Source organism: Herpailurus yagouaroundi, unplaced genomic scaffold (genome assembly GCF_014898765.1).
Source record: "Herpailurus yagouaroundi ecotype Mexico unplaced genomic scaffold, PumYag 100, whole genome shotgun sequence".
In the NCBI taxonomy this organism is placed as follows: Eukaryota; Metazoa; Chordata; class Mammalia; order Carnivora; family Felidae; genus Herpailurus; species Herpailurus yagouaroundi.
In genome coordinates, this window is record NW_024412391.1 from 73,415,986 (window position 1) to 73,430,890 (window position 14,905).

Below are 14,905 nucleotides of genomic sequence, written 5' to 3' on the forward strand. Positions count from 1 at the left end.
TTGAAAATAGCTTACAGCAGGCTTGCTGGATCCTGAGTGCTCCCCTCAAGGCCTAAAGGGAAAAACTGTCCTGGAAAGACTTACCGTTTATTCTTTAAATGTTTTTTGAATAGCATGTGCATCTGCTCACGCATTTGCAAACTATAGGCCCTGCTTTCTCTCGAGCACAAGAGAACCCATTGAAAAACTTCCTGCCACACTGAAACAAAATGTGTAGCTCACACTTCTAATGCTAGTGATGTCTTGTAAATTTAAGCCACATTACTCACGTAGAAATTCCAGCTGTTAAAACACAGATAATGGAAAGCCAGTGGAAGCACTGGCCAACATTCTCAATAAGGTTAAACACCAACGTTACGTATTCCTTGAACCATAAGCGCAGTTGCTTTGGGGTCATTGACAGTGTCACCGTGCCTCAAGTTTTCTGGTTGGTTTGGTTGCTGAATTCTACTTCATGGAAGAAAATGATATTACTCACTTTCTAGTATTTTATTGGATTGTGCACTAAATTAAACACTGCATTTAAGATTATAGTGAACTCTCAAGATAATGGGAGGAACTACTTAATTTGAAGTCAGCCTGATCTGTGCAGAACAAAGCTATAGAAGTTTGGAATTTGCCTGCATTGTGTTACAACATCAGCATTATCCAGTCTAGGATAATTTTTTTCTTTTTACCTCTTCTCAACAATTTCAACATCTCTGTTGTATGAAATTGCAAAAATAATATATTGAGTCCTGAGGAACTAAGATGAATTGAACCAATGTATCGTTCTGTCATATGTGGCTTAACAAGGTAAAGAAAGCTTCCGCTCTAAAAGCATGAAACAAAATATCAGGTAAATTATTAAAAACTACTGTCAAGTCAGTTATTTGATAAGAATTCAGAACTCAGTCTTTACTCCCAGCTCAGTGTTGCAGTTTCATGACCACACACCGCAGTATCAAAAGATATTCAGTAAAAAATAAAAATAAAAATAAATCAGTCATGTGGGACAGGGAAGCCTGAACTAAAAAATGATTATACCTTCATGTCACACCTCCCTATTACTTCAAATTACATATTGTCATTAATAAGGTCATGGTGGAGAGGGTGCCTGAGTGGCTCAGTAGGTTAAGGGTCTCAGTTCAGCTCAGGTCACCATCTCACATTTCTTGAATTCAAAGCCCACATCGGGCTCTCTGCTGTCAGCACAGAGCCCGCTTTTGATCCTCTGTCTCCCCTCCACCCTGTCCCTGCTCTACTCATGCTCGTTCTCTCTCTCTTTCTCAAAAATAAACCAACATTATAAAAAATAATAATAGGGTCATTGGGAATAAAACAAATACCATTATTCTTAAGTATTTGATTTTACTTTTAATAAATGCAATGGAATATTCAATTATGTTATATTTATCCTAACCCTTAATACATTAGTACTGGCAAGAATTCATCATAAATCATAAAGGTATATATGTAAGTGTATTATCTTCATTAAATAGTAGCTGGGGAAATAAAGAATATATCTTTTCTTTAGTTTTTTGAACAATGTAATAGTTTTACTAAACCAATAGCAATCAAAATACGGTGAAAAAATAGGACCATGATGTTTCTATATGAGTAGCCCTCAGAAACCATATACAATATAGGACAGCATAATAACCTGTGCATATTATCTAGTTTTGAATCAATATACCTATATACAGCAGTTCTGTGAGTTCTTTTAGATATAAAAGAAAATAAGCATGGGCAAAAAAATGTTTCTAGAAAAGTGGTATTTTTTCAAACATCATGAACAGTTGTTCATTTATTTGATACAGGGGATTGGAGATTAACATCACATGAGCAATTTCCTCAAGAAAACCCTGCAATCCAGTAGGAAGGAGAGTTAAACACATAGACAATTATAATACAGAAAAATACATGGTATAAAAGAGGGATTCATATGATGCTTGCAGGGACACAAAAAGGAAAAGGAAGAGATTTGACAGCAGTCAAAGAGATCAGATCAGGATTCCCAGGGGTCATAAAGTCTCTGCTGAATTTTTAATATTATATGGGCATTATTACCCAGAACACATTGAGGAACCTGGGAAAGAGATATTCAGAAACCTGCCAGTAGTTCAGAATGGCAGGTACCCACACCGTGAGAGCAGTTACAGAACCTTCAAGTGTTCAAAACAGCTCTTCATTCGCTTGTTACAAATATTATAGTCTTCAAAATGCACATTTCAGTAGTTTTAAAATTTAAGAAGTATCGTGCTCTACAATCCAATTTGTCATTGTCTTTTAGTTTTACATTATTTGACTCCTGGAGTATTGTTAACCAAGTGCTATGTATGGAAGAAATGACTATGTCCTCTAAAGATTTGGACCTTCCTTCTCTCTGTACATAAAGATAATGGTGTTTGTCCAAAGCAAAGGTCTTCCAGGAGTATATCGGGTTTTTTTTTCTTTTTATTCACTAGTGGGCTAAACAATTAGAAACTAAAGAGTACATGCGAGTACATGCATTTTTTAAATTAAAATGATACGTCTGTCCCTTAAACTATTCAAAAATATGCATTTTTAATAGTGATGTAAAAGCAGGCAAAAAGTTTTAACTTATTTTACAGTGACTATATGTTGATATAGTCTTAGCCATTAATCATAAAATGAGATACATATTTGAAATCTTCTGCATAAAAGAGGAAGCAATCTGTCAAGGTACATCCAACTTTGGACATAAGGCATACAAATATTTGAGTGTCCAGCACTCATTTGTTCTCAGGTTTAAATTTGAGGTTTTGTAAAAGAGTATGTCCTTTTACAGACTCACATCGAATGAAAAATTCCACATGAGCCTGGGTTCCACTTAGTTGTTTGCCAAATGTTAGGGTGGTAGGCATCTTTTTGAATGTAGGTTTCTGTCAATTCAGTCTACTTCTCTTCAAAGCTGAAAACACTGATATGCCAGGTAATTGATACCTCAGACATGTGCTGAAATTCAGCAGTCAGCAACAGCCTCAGGAACCTAGTCATGATTTATACTTAAGAAACCTGTGATCTCTCTAAGAAACTGTGACTTCATCCCCATCACCTGACTACCCTTCTTTGAAGTTTGAGATTCTCTCAATCTTAGAATTCTTCGTTTGCATTTTCTATGTTTCATCTACTTGACAGTTTAAACTTAATATATTGTGCTGACTTGAATAAATAAGCAACATATTTGTTTTTCTCTTCAATTTTAGTGCTGAAGGTATCTAATTTTATCCATTAGGTAAATCACCTTTACCTGTCATTAGTGATAAAAAGTTGAGTTTCAGAATTTTGAAGTTATAGAAAGTCTTGATTTAAGAAAGCACTTCAGTCTCTTTACTGGTTTTCTATAACCAAATATTGGGACTTTTGACTGTGTTAGAAAAAATGTAAAATGTATGTCCTACCTACTTTTCTCAAATAATCCACAAAGTGGCAGTGTGACTAAAGGTCAGATGAGTATTATATTCACATACATGATCTCTTTCTCCTTCATATAGTGCTGTGGGTCAGTTTTGCAAATAGATGAAAACTGTTCAGCACAGCTGTTAGGTGGGAGGACCAAGAATTCGGTCTCATTTTACCAAACTTTTTTTTTTTTCTCATGTCATTGCAAATTGCTCACCTCTGAGGAGCAAAAACAAAAATGTCTCCAATTATTTATTGGTATTCTTGCTCTCTGCTAATTTGTGTAAAATGTAGGAGTAGGGAAAAAAATTGGACTTAAAAAAATTTTTTATGGCTTTTAGCCACCTCTGGGTCGGGAGCGTACATTTGCTCTATAGGCTGTCATTTCCCACAGGTCAATTCCAAGGATAAGTCTGGAAGGTTATAGAAGTCAGGTGAACTCTGCATTTACTGGAAAGGTTTTAGAACAACAGGATCAGAATGGTGATATTAGAAAATCAGAGACAGTAAGAAAAATGTGTCAAATAACAATGCAAGAGAAGGACAGAACAGGTAACATGGAGTAAGGAGTGTGGCTAAGAAAGTCAAAATCAAGCTTGAAAAAAGTGCTGGCAATTCTCAAAGGTTGTTGAGGACATTAGGATTGTTTTTAGGTTCATAGTTTACAGATGCGCAGGGCTATTCATAGATACCGATGGGCAGTATCAACAATATTCTGTTGCAAAGTAGTGGGCTTTTTTTTCCTGCAAAATTTTACATATTGATTCCTATTGTCACTTTTCCAAAGTACTTTTTTTTTTTACCCAAAACATTTATAGCACACTTAATAATAATTACAAAAATGTGCTGAGAGTTTTGAATTCCGAGAATATTCAAAGACTATTCTGTGGTTATGGGTTTGCAGTAGGAACCAATGTAGTAGTGGTTCTTCACAGAAATACTTATTTTCCAGTTTCATTTACGTGACATGAGTCTGACATATTGCTCGTAATGTGACATTTATGCATCTATATTCCAGTAATTATTTATGCAGCCATCATTCTCTAAATTATTAAAGTTAAGTGTCTATACAAAGAATATGTGATGAAGAATTAAAATGGAAATAAATAATCAAAATTGATAGAAAATTTCATCTTTTTCTTTTACGGATGCTTCAAAAAAAATCAATAGTGGCCTTTCTGGAATAAAAGACCATTTCTGTATTTATCGCTGAACCTCCCTTTTAGTAACCTTTCTTCTGCAAGTTTTCATTTCTTTGAAGTATTTAACTGACACATCTCAAGGTAATTAATACTCTCCGCTCAAGTGATAAAAACTGCTAATAACTTCTTTCATTTCATCACCTGTATACCTACTAGGAAGGAGGGAGAGAATCCATGTGGGCCTGAAAACCCATCTATTTATTTACAAAACCGAGTTTGCTCCTAAATAACTTGATGTTACTCTCTGGTGCCCTGTTTCCGATAGCAGTTCTGTACAAGGTCAAGATGTTTATGTTTTCTCTGAGCAGTTAGATTCTTATTAAAGTTGGCAAATACATAACGGCTTGTCTGGTTTTCTTTCTAGGATCCCCTGTTTCATCTGGAACCACACAGGTCAGAGAGAGGAAGGGGCAGGTGCCCTTTTGATCCCAGCTCGTCCTTCATCTCTACCTTAATCGGTAATTATTGTCGCCACAATCAGTTGGTCATCATATTGATTTTGAAACGTCAGTCCGATTCTTTTGGCATTTCTTAATATGTGTTGCCTTGTCATATTTATTTATTGGTTCTAAGAACGAGAATGTTAAATTTCAAACCATGCTAAATTGAGCCAATTTAACTCTAAAATAAGTGCAGCTGCTATAAAGTATGCGTGTCATTCTGAAAACACAAATTTCTACTTAATACCTGATATAAAACACCTTGCAGTGTGCCATTTATCGTGCAAAAAATGCAGTTATAGTAACACTTTATAAAAACATCGCCAGCTAGAGAAACTGAACTGTTTTAACATAAGTTAGTTACTTATATTTTACTGTCTGGTTTCCGGGGAGCCTAGATTCTCTTCTTGGTGTCTTTCTCTGTATCAGTAGAAAGTCATCTCAATTGAGAATTAATGTTATTTATCTAAACTCCTGTTAATCTAGAATATAAACTACAGAGGTTGACCAGTTTAAACTTTGTACTAGGGGCGCCTGGGTGGCTCAGTCGGTTAAGCGTCCGACTTCAGCTCAGGTCACGATCTCGCGGTCCGCGAGTTCGAGCCCCGCGTCGGGCTCTGGGCTGATGGCTCAGAGCCTGGATCCTGCTTCCGATTCTGTGTTTCCCTCTCTCTCTGCCCCTCCCCTGTTCTTGCTGTGTCTCTCTCTGTTTCAAAAATAAATAAACATTAAAAAAATTTTTTTAAATAAAAAAATAAAATAAAATAAACTTTGTACTAAATGTCCATATTGAAATAATAGAAAAAGCTGGCATGTCTGATCTAGATTTCCATTTGATTCCATTTAATTAGATGAGGTGCCTGAATACCTCACTTAAGAGACAGTGAAATTTTTCTTTCTTTTTATTTTTGTCTCTTTCTTCTTTTTCTTTTTCTCTTATATTCTTGGGGTTTAAAAATGGCACACTTGTTGGGTGCCTGGGTGTCTCAGTCAGTTAAGCATCCGGCTTCAGCTCAGGTCATGATCTCACGGTTTGTGGGTTAGAGCCCCGTGTTGGGCTCTGTGCTGACAGTTCAAAGCCTGGAGCCTGTGTCAGATTCTTTGTCTCCCTCTCTCTCTGCCCTCCCCCACTCATGCTGTCTCTCTCTCTCTGTCTCAAAAATAAACATTAAAAAAAAATTTTAAATAGCCCACTTGTCAAACTACTCCAGCACTGTGAAGATACAATGGAGGAGTTTCCGAGTGTAAAATTGAAGAGAGCTATCCCTGACATTTAACTGGGTGCCATTAGAAATCTGTTTCCCCCCCCCCCCAGTGTTGTGAGGTTCTGTTACAGGTATGGCACAGACGTACAAATTTCTGTTATTACACGTGCACTGCTTAGAGTTGTATGCTGTTATTAGGTGATCCTGTTTGCAGAAAATGGGAAAGTGTAAAATAACATGTAGGGACATCAGATTCAAACTAAAGGGTTAAGACTTAAAACTCCCCACTGAGAAATAATCGAAATACCGTATCATTGATTTTGTGTTAATAAAGATATTCCTGTGTATTCTAAGAACTTTATAGTCCCTGAACTTATTCCAGACAGTTGATTTTGATGGGCCTTGGATCCCAATCCCACTCTCTGTGCTTCCCCAGCCCAGTCACGGTACTTAAGTCCAAGCAAGCAGAGCTTTGTTGATACATACAGTTGACCCTTGAACAACATAGGTTTGAACTTAATAGGTCCAGGTGTATGCAGATTTTTAAAAAATAAATACAGTACAGTTCTGAGATGAGATTTCACATAGTAATGAAGTTCTTCAGAAGGTTGAATAAAGATATGTAATATTCTTAAAGAATATAAAATTTTAAAGAAAAATAGTATTTTAAGGTAGCTGTGTTCCTCTGCTAACCTATTTGTGTGTGTGTGTGTGTGTGTGTGTGTGTGTGTGTATGAACAAGATATGAGGAAAGGAGAATTTAAATATTAAAATAAGATTGCTAAGTAAGTTTAAACTTTAGTAAGAATCAAAATTTGGGGGGGGGGTGATACTTTTGATGAATGCCAGATCCATAAATGTTAGAAATGGCAGCGTATGAATTAAAATACATGTATTTGTTAAACAGTTTTTGTTTCTAATGCTTTCAGTGCTTTGTGGGGGACAAGTTCATAGATTGAAAATTGGAATATGGGGGCGCCTGGGTGGCGTAGTCGGTTAAGCGTCCGACTTCAGCCAGGTCACGATCTCGCGGTCCGTGAGTTCGAGCCCCGCGTCAGGCTCTGGGCTGATGGCTCGGAGCCTGGAGCCTGTTTCTGATTCTGTGTCTCCCTCTCTCTCTGCCCCTCCCCCGTTCATGCTCTGTCTCTCTCTGTCCCAAAAATAAATAAAAACGTTGAAAAAAAAAAAAAGAAAATTGGAATATGTTTGGAATAGATTTTCTTATTCCTTTTTCTGTACATCTTGCACAGAATGAGACTTCTATAAATATTCACTGAATAGAGTCAATATCCTTCAACAAACAAACAAATTTTGGAATGTTCATAAGAATGTTATAAATGATATTGAAAGTTGAAAATTACAGAGTGAACACTACATCTGTAGAGAAATCCCAAGAAGGTTAGAACTCCATTTATTTTTAACATTTCATTTAAAAGGTTGAAATACTTTATTCAGTCACCCTGCCACTCACCACTAAGCCTCCCTGGAGCTTATTTATGCATGAAACCAGGAACTTAAAACTGAATTTTTTAAGAGGGGAAATATTACTGGAGGGACATTTCCAAGTGAGTTTCATTGAACTTCCAAATCAAATTACACTGTGCCGAAATGTGAAGTGCTTGCCATCTGGGTGGCTGTTTCGCTTATTCAGAAGAGAAATCAAATCCTAAGAGCCCTCCAAACCAAACACAAAAGTTAGAGGAATAATCCCTCCAAAGAGAAGAAATAAAAATATAATTCTTGACATTTATCCACTAGCTTTCATCCCCAAGTACCTCTGAAAGATCACTCACTCACTGTAGATATGAAGCAGCCCCTGAGATAGAAACCTGATAACCTGTGTGAGCCAGCAACTCTAAAAGAGAGGAAGTAGAAGTAATTCACCCAATTGAAAACACAGCAAGAATTTGGGCTGGAAAAATGGAGCTACCTGAGTTGGAGTTTGGCAAGCTTGATGTAACTTACTGACAGGGAAAGAATGCGTTAATGTGGTATTTTATGGCCACACGTGTTCTCTGTTGATGGGTTAGGACAAGACTTCAGCAAAATGATGACCATCTTTAGGCCATGATACTTCTTCGTTTCCTTGTTAATTATAGGTCGCGCTACCTGTTTAGGGCCTGCTCACCTTAAGATGTGCTGTCATGATAAGGAATTCAAATTTGTAACAATACTCATAAAACTAACAAGGCCCCCAAAGGGAAAAAAAATGTGCTGGCAAATCAAAGAACGTCTTTAATTTCTCAACTTTATATACAGTTTTCGTTTCAGTCACTTAAATTCAGTTAGCTGAAGATCACATAAAGTAAAATCTTATGGAAAAACTAAAGAAAGAGTATTTGCTAGGTAAAAGATAAGTTGATGACCATGTTTTATAATCTGATGTAGAAATGAAATGCTGTATCGTGCAGTGATTCCATGTGAAACAGGTTTTTAGGAGTAAAGCAAGCTATGTTCTCTATGTTCAGAAATCATTTGATATCAAATCTTATATTAATTAGGTTGCTCTTCAAATGCCACTTGGTATTAATATGTTATCTTGGTAGCATATAAATTCATATTGCAGGTGCAAAATTTCTACATGTTTAGCCACATTTCCTGCCCCCCCCCCCGTGATTAGTAATACTGTATTTTAAATGGTCTTAAGTAACTGTGTGAAGAATATAAGACATCACACCCTGATTTTAAAAACACTTTATTGAAACAATGAATTATTTAGTAAAATAAATTGCTACATTACTTGCCTCTACCTTTCATCCAAAGATACTTAGTACTTACCTTGCTACCAAATAAAAAATCAAGGTTCTTGGGGCACCTGGGTGGCTCATTCGGTTAAGCGTCCAACTTTTGACTTCAGCTCAGGTCATGATTTCACATTTCACGGGTTCAATCCCCACATCAAGCTCTGCTCTCACAGTGTGGAGCCTGCTTGGGAATCTCTCTCTCTTCCTCTCTCTGTGCCCCTCCCCTGCTCTCTTTGTCTCTCTCTCAAAATAAATAACCCAAAAAATGCAAGAAATCTTTTATGTCATATATCATTTTGGCCCAGAAGGAAAATACTGGCTGACTCTTTTTCATCACCTGTGTTGGGTGTAATATTGCAATACTCTTAATAAGTTGATAACACCTTCAGCAACTGCAGGATTTTCCTTATATTTTGCCCTCTCAGTTCTGTTGCCATTTTTTTAACATTTCATTCTGACTCAGATTTGTATCACTAGTCACAGGTGCCATTTAATATTTACCATACCTGATGCGACTAAAGTATGCTAACATGCATGTTACTAACATTTGGAGGGTATCATTCTAATTTGTCATGTACTTTTTCCTTGCTTTCAAAGTGTTCACTTTGTTGTTAGGATATTTTTAGAATATTTCTGAAATTAAAGACTGACTAAATTTTATTTCAACAAATAACCGTGAATAAGATATTTTACTCACTGAAATTTTCTTTCTGTGCTTTTTTTTTTTTTTTGGTCCTATATTACCTTTTTCAGCAAATAAATTTAAAAAGTTTATAGCCACTGAAATTTTCTTCCTGCACTTTTATTCATAATAATGAGATCTTTGTGAATATATTTCCTCATTGTATATTCTGTGAATTGGAGGTCAGTGCTGATTGAATGAAAGGAGGTTGGAATATATGCATGGGGAAATTTAAGTGATTATTTCAAGCTCTTAATAGCATGAAAAAAATTTTTTTCAACGTTTATTTATTTTTGGGACAGAGAGAGACAGAGCATGAACGGGGGAGGGGCAGAGAGAGAGGGAGACACAGAATCGGAAACAGGCTCCAGGCTCTGAGCCATCAGCCCAGAGCCCGACGCGGGGCTTGAACTCACGGACCGCGAGATCGTGACCTGGCTGAAGTCGGACGTTTAAACGACTACGCCACCCAGGCGCCCCGAAAATTTTTTTTAAATAAATTTTCCTTTTAAATTAATTGTATTCAGGACAGAGTTATGAGTTCTGGCACAAAATATGACTTCATAAATATTAGAAAAATAAATGAAACCATCTAAATGAAGGTAAAATGTATGTCTTTAAAATTGCATCCTCTATAAATATAGCAAGTGAAGTGTATTGGCTTATTTCTTGAAGGCATTCCATTTATATAGCATCTGTCCCTAAAGAATATAATTTTTTTTAATTTTTTAAAATGTTTATTTATTTATTTTTTTATTTTTTTTTTTAATTTTTTTTTCAACGTTTTTATTTATTTTTGGGACAGAGAGAGACAGAGCATGAACGGGGGAGGGGCAGAGAGAGAGGGAGACACAGAATCGGAAACAGGCTCCAGGCTCTGAGCCATCAGCCCAGAGCCTGACGCGGGGCTCGAACTCACGGACCGCGAGATCGTGACCTGGCTGAAGTCGGACACTCAACCGACTGCGCCACCCAGGCACCCCTAAAATGTTTATTTATTTTTTTGAGAGAGAGAGACAGAGACAGAGCATGAGCAGGAGAGGAGCAGAGAGAGAGGGAGACACAGAATCTGAACCAGGCTCCAGGCTCTGAGCTGTCAGCACAGAGCCCAATGCGAGGCTCGAACTCACAAACCATGAGATTGTGACCTAAGCCGAAGCTGGACGCTCAACGAACTGAGCCACCCAGGCACCTCAAGAATTTCTATAATTTCTTATCCAAGTCTGTTGCTCTCTCACATTTGGCAAAATGCCAATTATCCACTTGCTTACTGTTGCTTCTGGCTGTAACTACGAGTTTCTAAGGGGCTTTTTGAATATTTTGTTTATGGATCCCTCAAAACAAACAAACAAAAAAATCATAAGGATAGAAGAAAAAAAAAAAGTCCAAACAACTGTAACTAATAGGGGGATACTTTCTGCCTGATTTCTTTTAGCATCCTAAGCAGAGAGTGAGTGGGACCTGGGTTGTGGATGTTGGAACATACGGATCATTCGTATCCTTCCTCTCCCCTCAAGTGCATTTGGTTTCTGTTTGCCGTGATGCCTGTTTTAGTCATTCTGCAAAATGATGCATCTGATATCAGAATGATTTCCTAAAAGAATTATAGAATTCAGTTATAAAATGAGGCCGTTAAATCAGTCTCCAGCCATGTGCTATCCATAAGGCAAATATAAAATATACTTTACATTATTTAGATGTGTAGACATTTCCAGCATAAATAGGAGAAATGCTTGAGTAAATCTTAAGAAGATAAACTGTGTATTTTTTCTTACCAAATAATTAAAATCTGTATTTCAAACATGGTGAATAAAATCTTGAATCAATTAGTAAGTATACAGCCCATGAGCAAAGCTGTTGATAACTTTCATAAAATACAAAGGCAATGCAGTATGTTTAACTGAAACTTCAATTAGAGTTTGTATTGTAAAAAAAGGAATTAGGTAGAAAACTATTTCAATGATGCATTGTAACTTGGAATTATTTACACTGGATTTACTTTGTATCCTGCCAAGAGTCAAATGATTGTCTTATTTTCTTTCATATAAGCAATTTAGTGTAGACACAGTTTTGGGGGCTGAAACTATAAGGGACAAATACTGGAAGAAAATAGAGCCCTGTGTTCATGAATTAAAATGATTAAATATAGCTTTTTAAGGAACAGAAATTCAAGGAACTCTGTTTTTCATATAAATGCCTAATCATTTTTTTTCCCTGAAGATTTGTGAGAAATCAGGATCTTGTCCTCAGTGTTCTTATTGTATTTTCAGAGCTTAATTTAAACACCTAAAATAATTTTTAAATATGCTCACTTATTAATTCATTATGCTCTTCACTGATTCAACAAATGCTGATTGAGCATTTCCTGTATTCCAGATGCTGTGCAAGAGAATATACAAGACATATCAAGAAGCCTACATTCTACTGAGACATAATGCCAAACATATAAGCAGTTAAAAATATAGTAGGATGAGCAGTATGATAGAAATAGGCACCAGGGCTGTGGTGGTACTAGGAATCACTCAACTAACAAAAGTTTAGCCAAAGAAGGCTTCATGGAGGGAATGGGCAGTCGCTGGGTATGGGAGGTAAAACAGGAAAGGAGATGCAGAGTTCCAGGCAAAACATTCCCAGGCAGAGAGAACATAAAAGCTTGGCAGGCTCAAGAAGTTACATGTTGGTCTCTGATTTTACAGGTAACCAAGACCATGAGCTATTGAACAGTTTGGCCACAGCCAAACAGCAGATTTCGAGCTGGAGACTTAGTATGACAGATTTCCAGTGCAGACAGAACTATTGTTGTATCTGTACAAAGACAGTACATTGAGCATGACAATAATAAGTTTCATTCACCTGTCAGAATACCCTGCAGATGTTCTATTGTCTAATTATAACCACACATGACCATCTAAAATTAACATAACATCAGTTTCCAATATAAGTCAGTGCTATAACAAATGAAAAGTAATGTATGGCATAAAGATCAAGTTGGTTATTTATATTCAGTATATCACAAGAGATAAGATACTAGTTAAATTTCTGGCTAAGTTAATGTGTTTATTGAATATCATGTCTCTATAGACATGTTTCTTTTTAATCCATGAAAATACGATTTATCCAGAAATTTTTTGCACTCTGTAAAATACCAAACTATTGATTCACAAATTTATCTTAATTATGTCAAATTGTTATAATTTTAAAGTAAAGTTGTCGATTAAAATATTGTGATATGTAGTTTACATATTTGTTGTAAACAGTATCAATTATAATGATGCTGAATATTTTGGCTCATTTAATTACTATTAGGTAATATTTGTGCCTAAAGCCTTATTCTACTTTATGGTTTTTCATTAAAGTGTTTTCCTTTGGAAAGTATTTTATCAAGCATAATTACTATCTATTGCTCTGGATTTATTTTGTTCTTTACAATGATAATAAGCTATGAAAGGAGAATCTTTCCCTTCTGAGGAAAACCTAACATTTCCAACAGAAACACATTTGGTTCAGTTTTACACAGCATAGTTTTTTAGCACCTGTCTGGTTTCTTTGAAGTTCAAGTCATACAGTTCATATTGTGTTATTTGGATTGCTCACAAACTGTTTTCTTTTATCTGAATACAAAAAGGGAAATTGGGTAAAATTGGTAATCTATCATCTTTTCCGTTGTGCAGATAACCTGCCTTGGATATAGTAGTGTTTGCTATCCTAAGGTTGCCATCTAGTGGCTCCAAGGGGTACGTGTTTGTTAAGTTGGTAAAACTGATTAAAACAAGTAAAACTTTGACACAGTGTTTCAGACTGGGTGAATGAAATGAAATTGATGTGAAATAATAAGATTATATTCATATAATAGCGTTTTCAAATATCAGAGTTCTAGAAATAGCTTGAGAAACTAAGTTAAATCAAATATTAAAAGCTTAAGGAATAGAAAATGATCATGATTTTTAAGAATTCTAATTTTGTACCCATTATGCATAAAGCATTCAGCCAAGCCCATATTAGGAAAATAAGTTTTGCTTAGAATAACTATATAAAATGGACTTTATATTTTATATGGGGAATATCATGAAGTTTAATAATTAACAACAAAAATATTTCAGAAAAATCCTCACTCTGGTGGTTCAGTAGTCAGTTAACCCTTTTATGGATCAACTCATTCATTTAGGCCATAATGTTCCCCCAAGGCCTTTTAATGAATTTAACATTTTATCCATGCTCAAGTAGTGCAGAATGCATCCCACCTGTGGTTCCTATTTCTAACTATTGATACCATTTTATCTCAAAATATGCCTTCTCTACATACAGATATAACTTTTGGCTGAATATAACACTAACTGACTTTGATACAAATTGTGTCGTTTTTTTTCCCTGTTACCAAAGACTATGTTTAAATAAGAGTTCTGATAATACTTTCCTCTATCCAATTATATTTTAAGTCCAGATATAAAGCATCTTTGTTTTTTCAGTTTCTATTATTTTCTCTATCACACCTCTCACTTAGTATACATTTGAGTATATGAGATGAAATCAGTAAATACAGCTTTCTTTAAACTTGTTATCTTGAAAATTTTCAAATACAAAGAAGAATTGAAAGAGGAATAAAATTTACACCTTTATACCATTTACCTTGATTCATTAATTATTAATATTCTCCCACATTTGCCTCTGTCTCTCTTCTTTCTTTTTATATTTATGTATAGTTTAAAGGTGAATTCCTTTGTGGGAAACCTGGATTTTATTTATGTATTTCCTATATTTATTTAAGTATTCATAGTGGATTTTGTGAACCAACAACAACAAAAACAACAAAAAACTATTTCCTTGCCTCTGTATAAATGAAAATTAATTTATAATTATAACATACCTGAAAACTTATTTTTCTCAAGCCTTCAAATTGAATTTGTATCTCCTTATTCTATTTTTTAAATCTGGTAAAACAAAAGCAATTATTTTCACTTTTTAAAAATTCAGTTAACTCAAGTTGAAAATAAACTCCTTTGTAAAGTGTCCTATTTACAACATATTTGATTGCTCTTCCAAATTTTCAACCATACAAAGATAGTCTACTCAAGATTTTTCAGACTTTTAAAGGCCTTAACTTAGAAAAAGCCCTTTATAAATGCTGAAATAATTTTTTAAATTGAATTAATAAAATGTATAAACATGATATCAAGTTCTCTTAAATTCTGTTTATATACTTGGTTAAATCTTTATACCTGTAAGTTTA

At 35.3% G+C, this 14,905-nt stretch overlaps 1 protein-coding gene across 1 annotated transcript in view; it reads left to right on the top strand.

Moving 5' to 3' along the window:
- Window positions 1-14,905, top strand: part of SEMA3E (semaphorin 3E) — a 241,409-nt gene that overhangs the window by 180,205 nt on the left and 46,299 nt on the right. Inside the window, exon 5 of the mRNA XM_040472794.1 lies at window positions 4,972-5,065. Within this exon, the coding sequence (XP_040328728.1) occupies window positions 4,972-5,065 (94 nt within the window). The remainder of the gene's footprint in view (window positions 1-4,971; window positions 5,066-14,905) is intronic.